The sequence below is a fragment of the Nanorana parkeri genome, unplaced genomic scaffold (genome assembly GCF_000935625.1).
Source record: "Nanorana parkeri isolate BGI_ZX_2015 unplaced genomic scaffold, ASM93562v1 scaffold121, whole genome shotgun sequence".
Classification (NCBI taxonomy): Eukaryota; Metazoa; Chordata; class Amphibia; order Anura; family Dicroglossidae; genus Nanorana; species Nanorana parkeri.
Window position 1 is genome coordinate 1,019,405 of NW_017306389.1, and position 17,257 is coordinate 1,036,661.

Below are 17,257 nucleotides of genomic sequence, written 5' to 3' on the forward strand. Positions count from 1 at the left end.
TGTAGAAAGGTTTCTGGAACTTGAAACAAAGGAAGGCAAATTTCATACTTGTTAGACAAAGAAATTGTTTTTGGAGATGTAAATAAGGTCAACATTTTGTGTACAGGTTTATTAATCAGGATGCAAGGTGCTGTTTTATGGACTGAACTGTCATTTCGTTATGTTTCATCTAGAAGTCATATAATTAAACCGCTCCTATTATTCTTCAGAGTGATTTGGATCCACTACTTGATAGGAGCACTTAAAGGGGGAGGTAATGTGTCGCTTAATAATTCCAGTTAAATAAAAAAAATATGCTAAGTTCTTTCTTGTTTCACTGAATGGAAGATCTATTCACCCAGGGAAGTGAAATTGTAGAATGTTCCATAGTTGTCTGATTCCGAAGCTTTGCACTGTCCAGTCTGAAATCTGTCTTATTATTTTGTTCTGACACAGTAAGCTGGTCATACAGAGGAAAGAGAGGTTGCTTGATTTCACTTATTGTGTACACTAATGAGTCATTTTATGATTCCTACATTGTTACAACAAACATTGTCCCGTTGGATGCCCAAACTAGCAGAGCAACAGAAAAGCTATGGAGATGTTTACCTGGTTCCTTATCAGTTGAAGGTGGACTTCCCAGGTCAGTTTTATCCGTGTAAGGAAGAGTTGGGGCAGCTATTGATCTTTACTGCGGTCTAGACCCTAGACAACATCACCCCATTCTCTATGTGGCTGTGACACCTATCCATGGCTTTTCAGATGCCCTTCTGCTCTCACTAGTGAATTCTCTATATAGTCCCATGGAAGTCAAAGAAATGATGTGTCATCTGTGCTTTGGTGGATTCCCTCTAGGAAGAAGACAAATAATGCAAACCTGTGTAAAATCATGTCATATATGAACCTCTGGACATAATAGCAGGCACCTAGAAGTGTCTACATGTGTCATGTCATCAGTGCAGTAGTGTCACCTGAGGCGGCATCTCATTAGGGGGCCGGCCACAGCATCCCAAGTTGCTAAGAGCTCAACAACATGTGACGCTCTCTCTGGTTTCCCACCCAGCTCACTGACTTCATTGGTTACCAGGGAGCTGAGCAGGACACTCTGGCTGGCCTCCTACCAAGCTCCTGCTAAGTGTCGTCCATGAGCTGGGCGGAACTAGACAGAGAGCTGCTGACAGACATGGCTCTAACACAGCCACCTGTCCCACCGCATCTGTTGCCCCCACCACAAAGCACTGTGAGCAGCACCCTGCCCACCCCCTTCGCTCTACGGCCTCAGGTGGCGGTTAGGGTAAGGATGGCCCTGGCTCTACCCAACACCTTTGTCTCACTGTAGGCCACAAAGTATGATCGGTGGCCTTATTTACCAACAAACAGGTGCAGAGCAGCCAAGTGGAGCTTCCTAGATGAAGGTGGTGTTTGATTATTGGAGTTTCCCATTTTTTTAGGACTCCTGGGGCACTCTAGCCGAAGATATGTGCAGATCTCCCAGATGTTTGCTATAATGTCCCGAGATCAGTTTATAAGGATTATAATCCTTTCAGGGATATTTTATGACATTGAGTAGATGCGCTGAAAGCAGTGCTGGCCTCCTTAGCGTGTAGTAAACGTTATTCAGAGACCTGACAGGACCCTTCCACACTTCAACAGAGGAATTGAAGAACATATCGGATATATAGAAGGCAATTTAATGTTTGGTTGGTTTTCAGTTGACGTCCTTTTCCCAAGTATGGCCAGATTTATTTGATCTCATAAGGTGAATTCCTCCCCTTTTATAGGCCAAGGTGGACATGACAAATCAGAATTCCATCTAGGTCACATGTCTCTGGTATCAGGCCATCCAGATATGTATTTTGCACCTCCATTCTAGTGTGGATTTGATTGAATTTGCTGTAATACAAGTTGCTTCAATACGGCAATCTGTTGCTAGAATCTGTGTAAAACCTTACTTCTTATTTGTGTTCTTTCTCAACACTGCTAACAGACTTCTATATAGTGTACTTTATTATTGTACAAAGAGTAGTGATTTGCTGCCACCCACTGCAACCAATCAAACGTCTGCTTTGGGCGAGATGCACATGAGCAATTCCTGTGATTTTCATGTCTTCCCTATTGAAGGATTTTTATCAATGAAGGATGATCAGGTGATTGTAGACTTTGATGCCGTGATTTTCAGTTTAGTAAATGTGTCATGAGATAAACGTGTCATCTTCCTTTACTGGCCTTCCTTGGAAAATGCTATCTGCCTGTCCCTGACATTCATTTGCCACACATTCAACATTCATCTGCGTTAAGTACCTCTGAGTCACAGGTGAATGTCAGTATTCCTCATTGCTGAACTTGTTCCAGGTTAGTAACTCATGGTATTGAAGCCAAATCATAAGCACAGCTGCAATAAGCATTTTGAGAATGACCTTAGCCTCCATATTTTTTGCTGTGGTCCTGCAAGGTGTAGGTCAAGCAAGGATTGAAACATATCTTACTTCTTACCAAAACAGTTTGCAAAGCACATCTCCCTTGGCCTAAAGTAAACTGAACCTAGAGGTCTAGAACACTTCACTCTAGAGGTGCTTTTTTATTTTTTATCTCTGTGTTTTATATGGCCTCCACTATGATTCTTGCCTGCTGGGGATGGCTATCCCTTTTTAGAATGAGAAAGTGAAGCAGTTACTATGCATTAGTGCTGAAGAGGAGGCGCAGCCAGCATATATAATGGTCACTTGACTACCCCCATGAACATACATGCTTCACAAAGTAGAATATAACATTTTAAAATATTACTTGCATTACTCTGGCTCAGTAAGTCAACCCATAATAGTGATGGAAGATGGGAATATTTGGTGGCAGGATGGAACGGGAAAACTTGCCAGAGCTTTTCTCAATCAGAATGTCCCAGCACGTGGACGAGGGTATATACAAGCTTTATACATATTAAAGTCCGGCACACACAGGGAGACAGCATTTTCAGGAAACAAAAGGCCAGAAACGGCAGCCAACATCTTTCTTTCATAACATTTGTGCTTCAAGAAAAAGGAAATCACTGATATGAATGTTCCCATTTCCCTGCCCTTATTTTGGGTGGCCATGAAGTCCAAGACAATTGCTAATTTGAATATTGCTTGTAATGACCTGGCTACTTCTGAGATCTAAGAGGTCTTTAACTGTTTCCGGTGCCAGTGTCTGATCTCTCCATATTAAATGGAGAGGAGGATGCAAACTATATGAACATGCTCTGTAAAATCTATTGTCTGAGTACACTTATGGCCAAAAGTTTGTGGACTCCTAGCTATCGCACCAATATGAGCTTGTTGAATGTTCCATTGCTGAACCATGGGCATCAATATAACATTAAGCCTCCCTATACAGCAGCCTCCACACCTCTGGATAAGCTTTTATTCAGCCAAAAAAAAAGCATTTTTGAGGTAAGGTATTGATGTTGTACAAGAAGACCTGGCTCCGAATCTGCATTCCAATTCTTCCCAAAAGTGTTTAAAGGAGAACTATGAGTTTAGGGCTTTTCCCCATAGTTCTCCTTAGGGTAACGGGAGGACACAAACTAGCATCCTCCCGTCACCCAAAGCTCAGTATACCGCGAGCTAAAGATCGCGGTATACTGAGACGCCGGAGCGGATCCCGACATCGATGTCGAGATCCGCCCAGCTACGTGAGTGACAGCTGGCTCTGCCTATCTAGAGGCAGAGCCAGCTGTACCCTCCCCCGTCCGTTCCGCCGGTCAGCGCTGGCGGATCGGGGAGGGGGGAATCCATCCCCTCCCCTGTCACGGCAGAGAGCCGTGACAGGATCGAGAAGTGAGCGAACACCAGCATGTGTTCGCTCACCTCCCGATCTACTGAGCTGACCTGTGACAGTCTCATTGTCACAGGTCGGCTAGAACTATGAGGTGAGTGAAAAGCATTCACCTCATAGTTCTCCTTAAATGTTCAGTAGGGTTGAGGTCAAGGCTTTGCAGGTCACCTGAGTTACTCTACACCAAACTCATCAAACCATGTCTTTATGCACCTGGCCTCGTGCACAGGGGCACAGTCATGCTAGAACAGAATAAGTAAAAAGTGTACAATTGTTTCAACTATATTTATATTCTGTAACATTAACAGTATGCTTCACTGGAAACACTTGCAGCCCATCATTGGGAGTGGTGTCCACATACTTTTGGCCATATATTGTATCGTCACATGCTTACCCATTGTTGTAGAAATGGCTGATCATCTTAGGGCAGTCTTCTTCTGATTACACTTCACTGTTGTATGCTGATTTCTGATTGGTTGATGTAAGATACTCATTGCTCTTTGTTGTATATTATTAAATAAAGCCAATAGACCCTCTCAAATCTTACTGCCATGAAACGTTTCAGTCCATGTGTTTGACACCACACACATGAAATAATATAGATTTAGGACTGTTCTATTTTCATATTTACAACTGCTGCAATTTTATTATACTATTCACTCCCTAATTATCACTGCTCTCTTACTAAAATTAGCAAAGAAACAAATCACCAGTACTAAATGTGCGTTTGTACAGATTGCTCGTACCATTCCTTTCAACATGTAGTCTACTTTAATGTATGATTTAATGCCTAATGGAAGCCCTTTTCAAACCCTTCTGGTGCAGTTTTAGTTCTGGGGAACACACCGATTACTTTAATGAAGTGTATTTTATGGTTGTATAAAATAAAAGATTTGATTAAATAGCAGTTGTATTGTGACACGCGGGAGTTTCCACAAATGGGATTTGTATTAGATATTTGTGGCCCTGTAAATGGAGAGAAAAGTCTGACTAAAGCTGCCAATACATCTTACAATTTTCAATCGGAAATCTCAGTTGCTGCCAAGAACCATTTTTCAATTCTAGTTCAAATACCCCATCACGTACAGACCAATTATCATTCATTAGCAATACTAACTCAATGAATTTCGTTAATTCTTGTTGCGATTTTCTTCATACGAAAACGTCACTAATCCATCGATTTTCATTCGGTTCGAGAAAAGTTTTCCAGCCTGCTCGATAGACAAAATCTGGCCAGTTGTATAGTAATTGTAATCGGTCACTTCTCATCAACTGGCCGATTATAGTAGGAAAAACCGATCACATTTGTTTTTCGAACAATCGTAAAGTGTATGGGCGCCTTTAACAAAGACAAATAATATAAAATTGTATGCGCACCTTCTGTAATTTTCCTTTCCTGGTGCATATTCATGCTAGCACACAATGGGTTAATGCTCTGCCCTTTACCCCCATAGGACAGGGCCCCTATACAGTCGACTCCCGCAAAGTCGCGGTTCAGGGTTCGTGGCCTCATTCGTTCATGGCTTTTTCCCATATAGGGGTAACATCGTTAATTTACATTGTAGCACTGTGGGGGACATAGCAGTACTGTACAGTATACGGGTTTACCTTTTACATTCGTTTTTTTTTTTGTAAGGGTAATGTATCAAGCTGAATTTGAAATGAAAGTGTTTTGGGGGAATATTTAGGGTTTAAACTATAAAAATATGCATTTTTTTGACCACATTCACAATTCGCAGGTGCTCTATGAATGTAACCCCCGTGAATTTTGGGGGTCGACTGTATATTTTACTTTCTAGAGCTAGCTCCCATTCTCATTAATATCACGTGTGATGTAGAGAAGGTGCCTGTGTTGTGCCGTGGAGATGCACCAGGAAAGGGAAATTATGGAAAGTGAATATACAATATTCTGTTTTCATAGAGCATTATGGCAGCACACTGTGGGATATGAAGAACACTCTGGAAGGGATAATCATTCAATGCCAAAATATTCATGGAAAAGACAAAAATTATATAGAGGATTCTAAGGCAATAACATTATTGCCAAAGGCTACAGTAGTGAGAGCCACTGGGTCAATTCTATAACGGCTCATCAGTGTGTTCCTTGAAGACCAAGTAGCTGCTTTGCATATTGTTTCAGCCGAATCCTTTGAGTTTGCTGCCATCCCTCGAGTAGAGTGTGCCTGCCCCTCCGGAGGAACAAGGAGACTTGATGGAGGATGCATGAAGCTCTGAAACTTGTTTTGCTGATGATTGCCACCAGGAAGACCGTCTTCAAAGGTAAATCCCAGATAGTTGAATGTGAAGCTGGGTGAAATGGAGTTGAGTATAGTGTTGCCAACACTAATGTTAAATCCCACTGTGGAGAAAAATTGTCTTCTAGGTGGGCAGATTTTTAAGTAGGCTTTAAGAAATTGTATTATCAGTGGCTGAAGGCCAAAATAGCTAAACCCAGGCCTTTATCCAGACCCTGCTGCAAGATGTCCAATAGATTGTTGATATTTTGGTGTGCTAGCATTGAAATTCTTTTCCTTGGATGACTCTATAAACATCTCCCATTCTCTTTGATAGGCTGAATTGGTGGAGTGCTTTCTGGCTTTTAATAACATTGAAATAACAGGGAGCAATCTAGGTTGCGCAATTTCTGCTGCTCAATCTCCAAGCCATTAGGGCTAGCTTGTCTGGAGATGGATGAAGGAGCGGACCGTGTAGTAGGGGATCTCGTCTCCTCGGTAGTAGCATTGGAGGTTCCACACTGAGCGGAATTAGGGTTGGAATCCAAGGGTGATCTTGGCCAATATGGGATGATTGATATTACCGTCCCTTAAAACTGAGCATCTGGATGCCCATGTCCTCTGATTGATAGTGCTCTGTACCGAATCTTTATTTTCTTTATTTTCTCTTCCGGTAAACATATCCAGGAGGACACCTAGAAAAATCATCTGCGACAAAGACTGGATTTCTCCATTTTGATGATCCATGTGAAATGACTGAAGAGTAGAGATTAGAATTGCTCGGTGACATTCAGGTGGAGCCTGGTTCTGTGCTAGTAATAAGATATATAATTTAGGTAGTGGTTGAGTTTCAGGTTCTGTTGTCTCTATGATTTTGGAGGAGGAGTATCTTCATGAAGGTTCACAAAGCCATTGAAATCCAAAAAGTGAGGCATATCAATTGGAAGTGGAATCCTAGAAAAGCAAAACAAAGATATTTCTGACAATGTGCATGAAGATCCCGCACTGGTCTGAGAGCTCCTGTTTTCTTCCTTACCAGGAATAGCAGTGAGTAGAAGCTGGAGAATTTCTCTGTTGCTGGTACTGGACGTATTGCTTGTTTCTGCAACAAGGTCTGAATTCTTGTTTGCTCTAAGTTATATCAAGGACGAGCTCTGAACTTCCACCGATGATCTGTTGTTATAGTGGCCACAACCCAATGCTTCTGCAGAGTCCCTACCCATTTCACTGCAAAATTCTTTAGTGCCTTCACCAAAAGGATGTGCACGGCCAAAAAGACTTCTTACAGGGTTATTCACAAAAGGGTGAAGGGTTTGGGGAAGGCAGCAGAAGTGAACAATCCAGACCAAAGTAGCGGATTTGGAAAAATTCTCCAGTTTAGTTCACTTTCCAGTTCAGCTATGTGGTCCTAGATCCTTGGTTCTCAACTGGAGGGTCGTGACCCAAAACTGGGTCTCGGACCCTTGTTTAGTGGGTCGCTGCGTGCCTTCGACTTTTCTAGGTGAGAGCCTTCCACTAGCACAGCACTGTCAGTTCTTGTGCTAAGCAGCCATTCGAAATATGCTGCCCGGCACCGAGTGTCAGCTTCAGGTGGGGTGGGGCTATGGCCGTGAGGGAGCGCCATCCATACACACATGCTTACAGCTCCCTCGTGTGTCCTGTAGAGGTGCTTGTACCCGAGTAACTTCACATTATGGCTCTTGGCACCTCTACAGGGCACACAAGGGAGTTGTATAAGCAATGCACATATGGATGGAGCTCTGTCACAGCCCAGCAGGCCTCACTGGACCCCAGCCTGAGGATCCACTGCAGTTCTCGTAAGGTGTGGAGACTGGGTGGACGTTGAAAACATTTTTAAAAAGTACACTTTTTTTGGAGTGTGCATGTGTGTGTGAGATTGTGTCTGTGGTTGTGTATGTCTGTCAGTGCTTTTGAGGGCCTGTTCACACTAGTAGTGTGTTCACAGTCCCGTGTGATTAATGCATGGTAACGTGCAATTGCACCTACTGTGCATTCTGGTTTTAAGAGAGGTGTGCTGCATTGCCATTCATTTGAATGTCACCCTAAACTCACCTCCCACCCTCAGTTCGTATGCCTGCACCGGAACGTGCGGTACCCTAATGCTGTGCTTTCCATTGCAGTGCGACTTAATGACCAAGAACAAATGTGGGTCCTGAGGTTACACAGAACCACTGTCCTAGATTGTTCACGTCTCCTGCCTTCTCCGAACTCTTCACTCTTTTGTCAATAACCCTGTTAGTGTCCTGTGAATTAGCGGACAAGCTCTCCGGTTACCTTGATATGACCAGGTCTAATTTACCCCCGAAAAAGGGAATCTTGCTTCAATTAGTCTTTGACGTGGAACCTGACAACCATGGTTTCAGCATCTTTGCTGTTACTGTAGACAACATGGCTCGAACAGAACACCAGATAACATCGATAGCTGCCTCTCCTACAAAATCCCTTACTAACTTTAGATCCTGGAGAGCAATAATAATGTGTTACATAGTACTTGAGGTTGAATAAAGACATTAGTCCATCAAGTCCAACCTATTAGGATCTCATTCTAGGAGTACCTGTACCCCTGTATATTACGGTCCCTTAAGAAATCGTCCAAAAGTTTCTTGAACAATTCCACATTCTTTGCTGAAATCACTGTCTGTGGCAGTGAGTTCCAGACCCTAACTGATCTTACTGTGAAGAACCCCCTTCGCCCCTTGTGCTGGAATTTTTTTTCCACCAATTTTAGGTGATGGCCTCTAGTTTTTGTAACGGAGTTAATTTTAAACAGTTTATCGCTAATGTTGCTACCACCATTAAACATTTTGTACATGGAAATCATATCCCCCCTTAATCTCCTCACCTCTAATGTGAACATGTTTAAATTTAGTAGCCTCGTCTCGTAGCTCTGGTCCTCCATATTTATTTCCCCCACTAGGTTGCGCAGCTTCTCAAAGTTGGCCCTTCTGAAGTTTAGGGTTCTAGTCCTTCCAGTACACTTCCCTTTTCTGTGTTCAATATTAAAAGTAATCACATTGTGATCACTATTACCCAATGACTCCCCAATTACAATATCCTCAATTAACTCTGCATTATTAGTGACAATTAGATCTAAGATGGCATTTTTTCTGGTAGGAGTCTCCACCATCTGGTCCATGAAATTGTCGCGCAACATGTTTAGAAATCGCCCCGCCTTTGCCGAACCCGAAGTTCCATTGGCCCAATTTATGTCTGGGTAATTGAAGTCACCCATCACGACTACATTAGGCTTGTTGTTCTCTATCTACATTAGGCTTGATCGCCTTTTTGATGTTTAAGATCCAGGCGGAAATGGCTTTTGATACCCTAGTCAGGGCTATTGCTGGGTGACATGATCCCCCGGCCGCTGTGTATGCCTTCTTTAGGTCCAAGCCAGCTATTTTTTTTTCTTCTCTTCTCCAGAAGGTCTGTAAAAGATACGGCATCCATAGGGAGCGGCACATGTCAGGCTAGTCTCATTACTGCTGCATCTACAAGTTGGGAGGATGACTAGGCTTGACATTTCCTCATATGTGGATTTAACTTCTATTATTAAGGCATGGTTTCTTTTCCACCCTTCTACAGTCATCCATAATAACCTCCTCTGTATAGGAAAAGGTGACCTCATTTTAGTTGGCACTTTGACCGTATCTTCCCATGCTATCGCCTCCTTCACTGCTACCATGAAAAGATGTGCTAGGCTGAAATCAAAGCCCAACGAACATAGGAATTCTGTCTAATTGGATTGCTCAGAGTGTCCAGACGGTTGTTGTGAAGTATGGGTTTTGCAGTGGAGTGATACGATAACTCTTTCATGTCGGCTCTCACGGTTTCTTTTATTATAGATACTACTTCTGGGGCGGATGTCATATGCTCATCCATTTCTTCCATGAGGCAGGATTGGCAAACTAGTTTATCAGGAATGGCCGCATTTCAGTATACCTCTTGGAAGCAAAAAAATATAGAGGGGGGGGGTTAAAGGGTGGAACATTAACCCATTGTGTGCTGCCCTGATGCTCCAGGAAAAGCATTTATACGCTGGCGCTAATTCAGAGGTGGTTAACCCTTTACTTAGGACTGCTACTTCTCAGCTACTGGATGCAGGAAGACAAACTCCAGGGAACAAGAAGCATTGATGGATGAACTAATCCAGGTGATTAAAATTCAATGCAAAATAAGTGTTTATAATCACCCTACACAACCCTATCCTTACAGGCAATACTAGATTTGGTTTGGATTGGACTATGTAGGGGAGCTTAGGTAGTGAATACATGAATTAAACAAACAAGCTTTTGATCATACCAGTTAGTGAACTGTGGCTGCAGGCATAAAATAGAATACAGACATTTATAAAGGAAATTCTGTTTTCCTCTAATTATTCCCATTTGGAAGAAAAAAAAAAACCAGTCTTGATTCATAAAATACCCACACAGTAAAACTAGATACACTCCTTGGCTGTGCAATTCAGTAAATTTAGTATTTAGATCAGCAGGTATTAAAAATTGGATGACAACCAACCCCCCCGCCCCCCCAAAAAAACCCATCACCTTCCTTTACAAACCTTTTAGCACTGGCAGCATCAATTATTCTGTCCTCACATGTTCCTTAAACACCTGAAGGGACCCGTTCACACACATCTAGCGGTGACCTGCGTTGTGCCACACTGAATCAGTGCTGGTCACTGATGGGACACGTAGCAAACAATTGTTTTCTATTTTTCCTATTCACGTATAATGGGTAGGGTGCCACAATAAAATGCAAACAGGCTGCATTTTATCACAGCACAATGGATCCCACCGATGGGTGCCACACAGTAGAGCAGCGGACCTTGCTGATGTGCAGGGACCTGAATGGAGTGTACACATTGGCTGTGCACAATACGCACACTACCAGCGCTGTCACAACTCACTAGCCCATTCACCGAAACGTAGCATTTCAGCGAGCGGACAGGCTGGTGTGAAGGAGCCCATGAAATTAACCATCATATCTTTGGCCAGTGCTGGTTAAAAATCGATTTGCATGCTACAAAGTGTGTACTCATTCAGAAAAGCAAAGAATGCGGCTTGTATAAATGATATTTCAGTTTACTGGACCAGGAATACAAAACATTTTTGTACAAAATCTTTTATTTAAGGCCACTTGTATTTCAAGTTAGTGTTCATTGAAGCGACCACATGACCATGCATAACTGTACCTGCTTAAAGCGACCTGACCTAAAAAAAAAGTACCTTAGGTAACTACAGTGCTGATGCCTGTGGTGGTCTTCATATTATTTGTTGTATCTATAGGGCATGTTGGATCCTTGTCCAAGGTTCTAGGTCCTTCTTCTACCCAAGTCTACGCGCACCTTTTTAAATATATTGATGACACAGCCAGACAACTGCAGACAGAAATGATTTATTTGGCGCAGATCGTACGACTTTTGTAAGACATAATTTTTCAACATTTGGTTCATTGGTTGCATCTTACTGTTCAAACCCTTTATCTTCACCTTGAACAAATGTGTGGCACGCCCTCAATAGTTTCCATTGCACATTTACATTATAGATATGTCTCTATTGCGGTATACCCCTTAATTTGGGTGATGGAACAACTGGTAAATGGCGCCACGGTAATCCACAAGGAAGATATGTTGTCAGCACATCTTCTGCTTAAAAACTCCTCCTTATTGATGTTCATTCATCATATCAAAAGAAATGAATGTCAACAAAGACTAAATTTTGAAGCAGAAGACTGACAACATATCTTCCTTGTGGATTACCGTGGCACCATTTACCAGTTGTTCCATCACCCAAATTAAGGTATATATTGTAATTGCCTCTCCCACCATCCACAATCTTCTCTAGTTTTAAGAGCGATGGTACATACAGAGAATACGATTATCCCTTCTTTACAAGGGAATTGCTTTTTCTCATTTTTATTTTTCCATCAGGGTCGATTTAAGTATGAACAGAGATACCTCCAGGTCACATTTAAATTTGAACTCCAGCCAAAACAGCTAAATACAAATGTAACACTTATTTGTAAATCAGTTAATGCGGTCTTGTAGATCCAGACCCCCCCCACCCCACCCTAGGGGCACAGCTAGATCAAGCAACCTGCTGATTGGACAATGAAAAGCAGTAGGCGTGCCGAAGAGGCTCCCCTGGGCTCTGTCTTCCTGTAAACACGTACATGCAGTTAGCAGACAATACAGTGTAAACCAATAGAGGAGCCCTGATTGCCGCAGAGTCTTGCTGTGCTGGGGATTGCAAGAGGCTAATATGCAGCATTCAGGGACTCAAATTGCGTTCAGAAATGACTTTCATAGATACATATTTAAAGGCGTAGTCCACCTTTTGCAAAAAAAAAAGTGCATTTAATGATTTTCTGCCCTGGAGCCCAGAGAACAATTCATAGCGGGTGCAATGCTCAGGCTCCTGCAGACTATTCCCCTAATCCCAGGTCTTTTCCGAGGGAGGGATCTTCAGTTACAGGGCTGGAGAAAGCCATCAATGACATCACTGCACTTCTGTACAGCCGTGCCAAATTTAAAAGGAGAACTATGAGGTGAGTGAAAATCACTCAGCCTCATAGTTCGGGCCGACGTGTGACAATGAAACTGTCACAGGTCGGCTCTATAGATCAGGACGTGAGCGAACACATACCGTTCGTCACGGCTCCCTGCAGGGATTCCCCTCTCCGATCCACCAGCGCTGACTGGAGGAACGGATGGGGAGGGGGCGGGTACAGCTGGCTCTGCCTCTAGATAGGAAGAGCCCGCTGTCACTCAACAGCGTTGTCGGGATCTGTCCCGGCTGCGGTGGTCTCGGTATACCGCGTGCTGTATCTCGTGATATACTGAGCTTTGGGTCAGGGGAGGACACTAGTGTCCTCCCGTGACCCTTAAGAGAACTATGAGGAAAAAACACTTACCCCGTAGTTCTCTTTTAATTATATAGAGGAGTTTGCAGGGAGAAGAACACCACAATTCAGGTGAGGGGGGGCTGGGTAATGTGACCCGATATATAGGTGTAACATAAAAAGTGGACACAAAAGCTAAACTTAGCCTTTAACTGATCTATTTTCACGACTAGATTAAATTGTGTGCCTCTTGTAAATATTCTCATATATTGGTGAATTTTGTTCTGACTGGAGTTCCCCTTTAATGTCCAGGTTACAGGCACTGTTACTGTGCTACTTCTTCTGTTTAAAAGACAAAACATACTTTCTTGTGCTGCAGTTTCTACAATGTACATTCTCACCAACATAATATATAAGATTTTTAAATACATCACAATCATTAAGAACTATTAAATGACCATCTCCCAGTGATTGCCTTAAATTATATGAATTAAAAAATAAGATATTAAACTCCTAAATGTAAAAACCCTCTTGACCTTAAAAACCGGACCATTGTAAATCTCTATTTCCACTTGGTTATTCTCAGAGGGATATTCCACTCCTAGACAATTCAATGATCCAGACATCTGAACCTAGGAGCCGACCCTTTCTCTTGCGGTATGTACACACTGATATATCTGCACGTTCCCATTGCAGTTTATACACATACGTTTTAGAGCGGACATCGTGCTCAGCTCCCAGCATGCAATTTCTTTTGTCATCGTATGCATTTCCATTTTATATGAGGCTTTTGCTTGAAATGTGTTCACTGTTTTTTCCCCTCTGTATTTCATGGAGAGGTGCAGGTTATATATAGTACAAATCTATGCCGCTTTGCTGTAGTATGGATGCTAAAACACTGAAAACCTGCAGCAGTGTCTACAGTGTGGAAAGGGTCAGCCAGGCCACAAGAAATGATTGTTGTGTTTTTGGTAAATGCTGACGAGTTGAAATAATCTAACTTTTCTTTTGGTGTCTCTTGCGGTATGACCTTCCCACCGTAGTCCCTAGCTTTAATCCCCCTTTGTAGCACCACTCCCAGGAGTTCTATATGAGTGCCGTGCGAACCGATGCATGACGCTAGCCCCCCTAGATGGTGCTGGTGAGTGTAGGACAGCCATAGCTCATCAGCGCAATCTAGGGGCTCTAGTGCAGTGCAAATGTCAGTGTTATTAACAAAGCCCTTAGTGTAAAAAAGATCAGCAGAAAGGCAGAAGCCTCCTCATCATGGTTGAAAGTAATGGGCAGGCCTGGGGCCTCACCAGCACAGATCTTAATGCTTAAATCCCTACAAACTAACTAGAATCAGCTAATCTGGGGGTAGATTATCAAGGAAATTTGAACACTTCAGTGGAATGAAATCCCAAATCACCATTTAAGCAACCTAGAAGCTTATTAAAACCTATATTATTTCCCCCTTACCTTTAACCTCAGATGATAAGAAATGTTTTGGAATTCTTGTCAGTTGTTCCAGACACCCTCATTCTGCCCGTTCCTGAAAATGACCGCTCACATGCTCTCTCTGTCAAAAGAAGGTATTTAGGCAGATCCAGTCAATCGGTGGCTCCACCTGAATACCGATCCTGCCTTAAGACACTGAACACGTGACCACCATCAACAGCTGTGTCTATGTACTGGCAGCCTGATGGAGCCAGTATCTGCTGACAGGTACGTAGGTTACAGTACAGCAAATGGATGGTGTAGCGTAGGATATAGGTTTGCTTAAATATGTCGCTCTTTCTAAATTGCAGAATAATACGGTAATCTGCGATATTTAAATCTAAGGCTGGCCTCATACAGATATAGTCTCTCCAACAAGTAGACATTTGGAAGCCTATGCATAAGCCAGGCACGAGGACCCACCTGCAATGCTCACCAGATGCTGACAGTGGGAGATGTGTAGTACCTCTACACTGAAGACAATTCAAATGCAGGGAAACTAACTCAACTGGTTAATAAGAGCCTCCAAATTCCAAAGACCCCCAACACTCTGAAGGAGAGAAGAGATGGCTCAATAAGTGCAAGCATCACTTTTATGGAACTACCCATGGCCTGATTAAGATGCACTATTAAGTGTCACACATATAATGGTTAACTTTGCTGAAGATATTGAGGATGGCTTTCAGAACCTTCTCATTACGGAAGAGGGAATGGAGCTGAATATATTGTAATGGCGTTCTTTGTTCTAGATGGTTACCCCAATCATACTGATAGCAGCTCGATTATATCTCCTTACATTGCAAGAACATTACCTAGAGTCCCCCAAAGAAGGAAGCACATGACTCCTGATCAATCAGGACAGCACGGTGGGGTAAACATGGACTTGGGATCATAATAATATGCTGGGTGAAGTGCGCTTTAAACCATCTAGAACTGGGATTGCATCTGGGCTTGACTGATCTCTTCATCCCAAACCAAACAAAGCAATCATACATTCAACAGAAGTCCTGCTGTCAAATGCAGATGACCCATCACCTCTGACAAGCCCATCAAACCAGGAATATCAAGTAATATGCCGGCTGCTACTTGTGAAGATTTTTAAGCTCTATAATCCTAAGAAGGACATAAATAGATTATTCATTAAAATCTACTCTTTGCATAAAATTTCTGGTTGTGAAAAGATTTAAAAAAAATAAAACCTTTAAATGTCTTGCTGTTAGCGACCGTGCATGTTGTAGCCCAACATGGTGGAAAGCAGATAAGACTTGGCAAATATGATTAAAACGTAAAAAGTCTTTTACGTTCTATTCTTCTTTTGTTTCGGCTTTGATGGTGGCTGTATCCTCTGTGCTCTGCAGTTCCTCAGTAGAGGAGAGTGGCTTGTCTTCTTGTGTGTGTGATCCATTCTCCACACTGTCCAGTCCCTGAGTACTGTCCAGGTCCTCGGAAGCGGCTGTGCCGTTCTCAGCAAGTGACTGATCCAAGCCAACGTGTGATATAGGCATGTCAAGAGGTGGCACTTCTGGAATCGTCACCTGTTCTGTGAAGACAAAAAAATACACAAAGTTCAAATTAACAGTATAAAGAATCAGAGAAATAGTTCAGAGGGTCCCGGTCAGATTAAAGACTGCTGTAGATGAGTGCAGATGTCTAGAGGTACCTGTACATTCCCGCAGACGCCACCAAAGCATGCCGTCACAGCCACACCACGGCCATTCTGAGAGGTAAAGTGCCGATACTGCCACGTAGTGGTGGAGCCTATTCCTGCCACCTACCCCAGCCCACACACATTTCTACTGGCCCACAGGAAAGTGTAGGAGGCCAGGCAAGCTTTATCACTCAGGTAATTCCTGTCAGCATAGCTCAGCATTTAGTTGTTACTACAGGCCTTTGTAGGCTCCTTCAGGTGTGTGCAGGGACCTTCTGGGTGCCTAATCCTTGTGCCTACAGTATTTTTATTTTTCATCTAACAAAACTATGTATTATTATTTCAATAACCATTCATCTTTTTCTTTCTCTTTTGCTTTCCCCACTGCTCTCCCCCGCCTGTGTTGGCAGAGGCAGCAGGGATCAAAGGGGACACAGAGCCGATCCAGCTGCCAGCACCCAGCAGAGGAGGAGAGAAGCTGCCAGGATGCCAAGCGGGGCTACGCGAGGAGGAGAGAGCGGTCAGGATGCCAAGCGGGGGCTGCGGGAGGAGAGAGCGGTCAGGATGCCAAGCGGGGGCTGCGCGAGGAGGAGAGAGCGGTCAGGATGCCAAAACATCCATAAGCTGATTAACCCTTATAAGTAGCACTTTACTTTTTACATTTATAGTTCAAAGAATTGATGTTTTTTTATCAACGTTATTTCTGAGAGTTATTTCTGAATCACTGACTAAGAGTATCAGAATATGGTAGAGACATATTACAGCACGTATTTACATCAAGGTGAACATACCAATGTATGCACTGAGCTCTTCAGTACTCAGAATCTGGTCTGTTCCTATGGGAAGATCCGGAGCCACGTTGAGAAAAGCCGGTGACATTACATCTATCAGTTTGGTTACATCTGGAATTTCAGGCACTTGGAAATGTGAATTGTCTGGAAACCCTATAATGGAACACAAATATTAAATCCATCTTCATGACCTCCATAAACCTATTCCTCACTGCTGCAGTTGTAAAAATGTTAATGATATCGTGTAATATCGCATTATGGCCACTAGATGGAGCGGAGGAGCATAGAACATAAACATTTATTTCCTGTGCTCCTTCATTGCCATCTAGTGGCCATAATGCGATATAGCAATCAGAAAATTCAAATGTAACCACTAGCTGTCCGCAGAAATTTCTTACATGTGCACACACGATAAAATCTGAATTTTTGGCTGGATATATTATCTGAAAGCAGAG

The 17,257-nt window shown here is 42.9% G+C and overlaps 1 protein-coding gene across 1 annotated transcript in view; it reads right to left on the reverse strand.

The window, feature by feature from the left end:
• Positions 1–15,153: 15,153 nt before the first annotated feature.
• GORASP1 (golgi reassembly stacking protein 1) overlaps positions 15,154–17,257 on the reverse strand; it is a 32,294-nt gene continuing 30,190 nt past the window's right edge. The window contains exons 8-9 of the mRNA XM_018553489.1: positions 16,803–16,955; positions 15,154–15,903 (exon numbers count right to left, since the gene is read on the reverse strand). Coding sequence (XP_018408991.1) covers positions 15,668–15,903; positions 16,803–16,955 — 389 coding nt within the window. The 3' untranslated portion in view covers positions 15,154–15,667. The remainder of the gene's footprint in view (positions 15,904–16,802; positions 16,956–17,257) is intronic.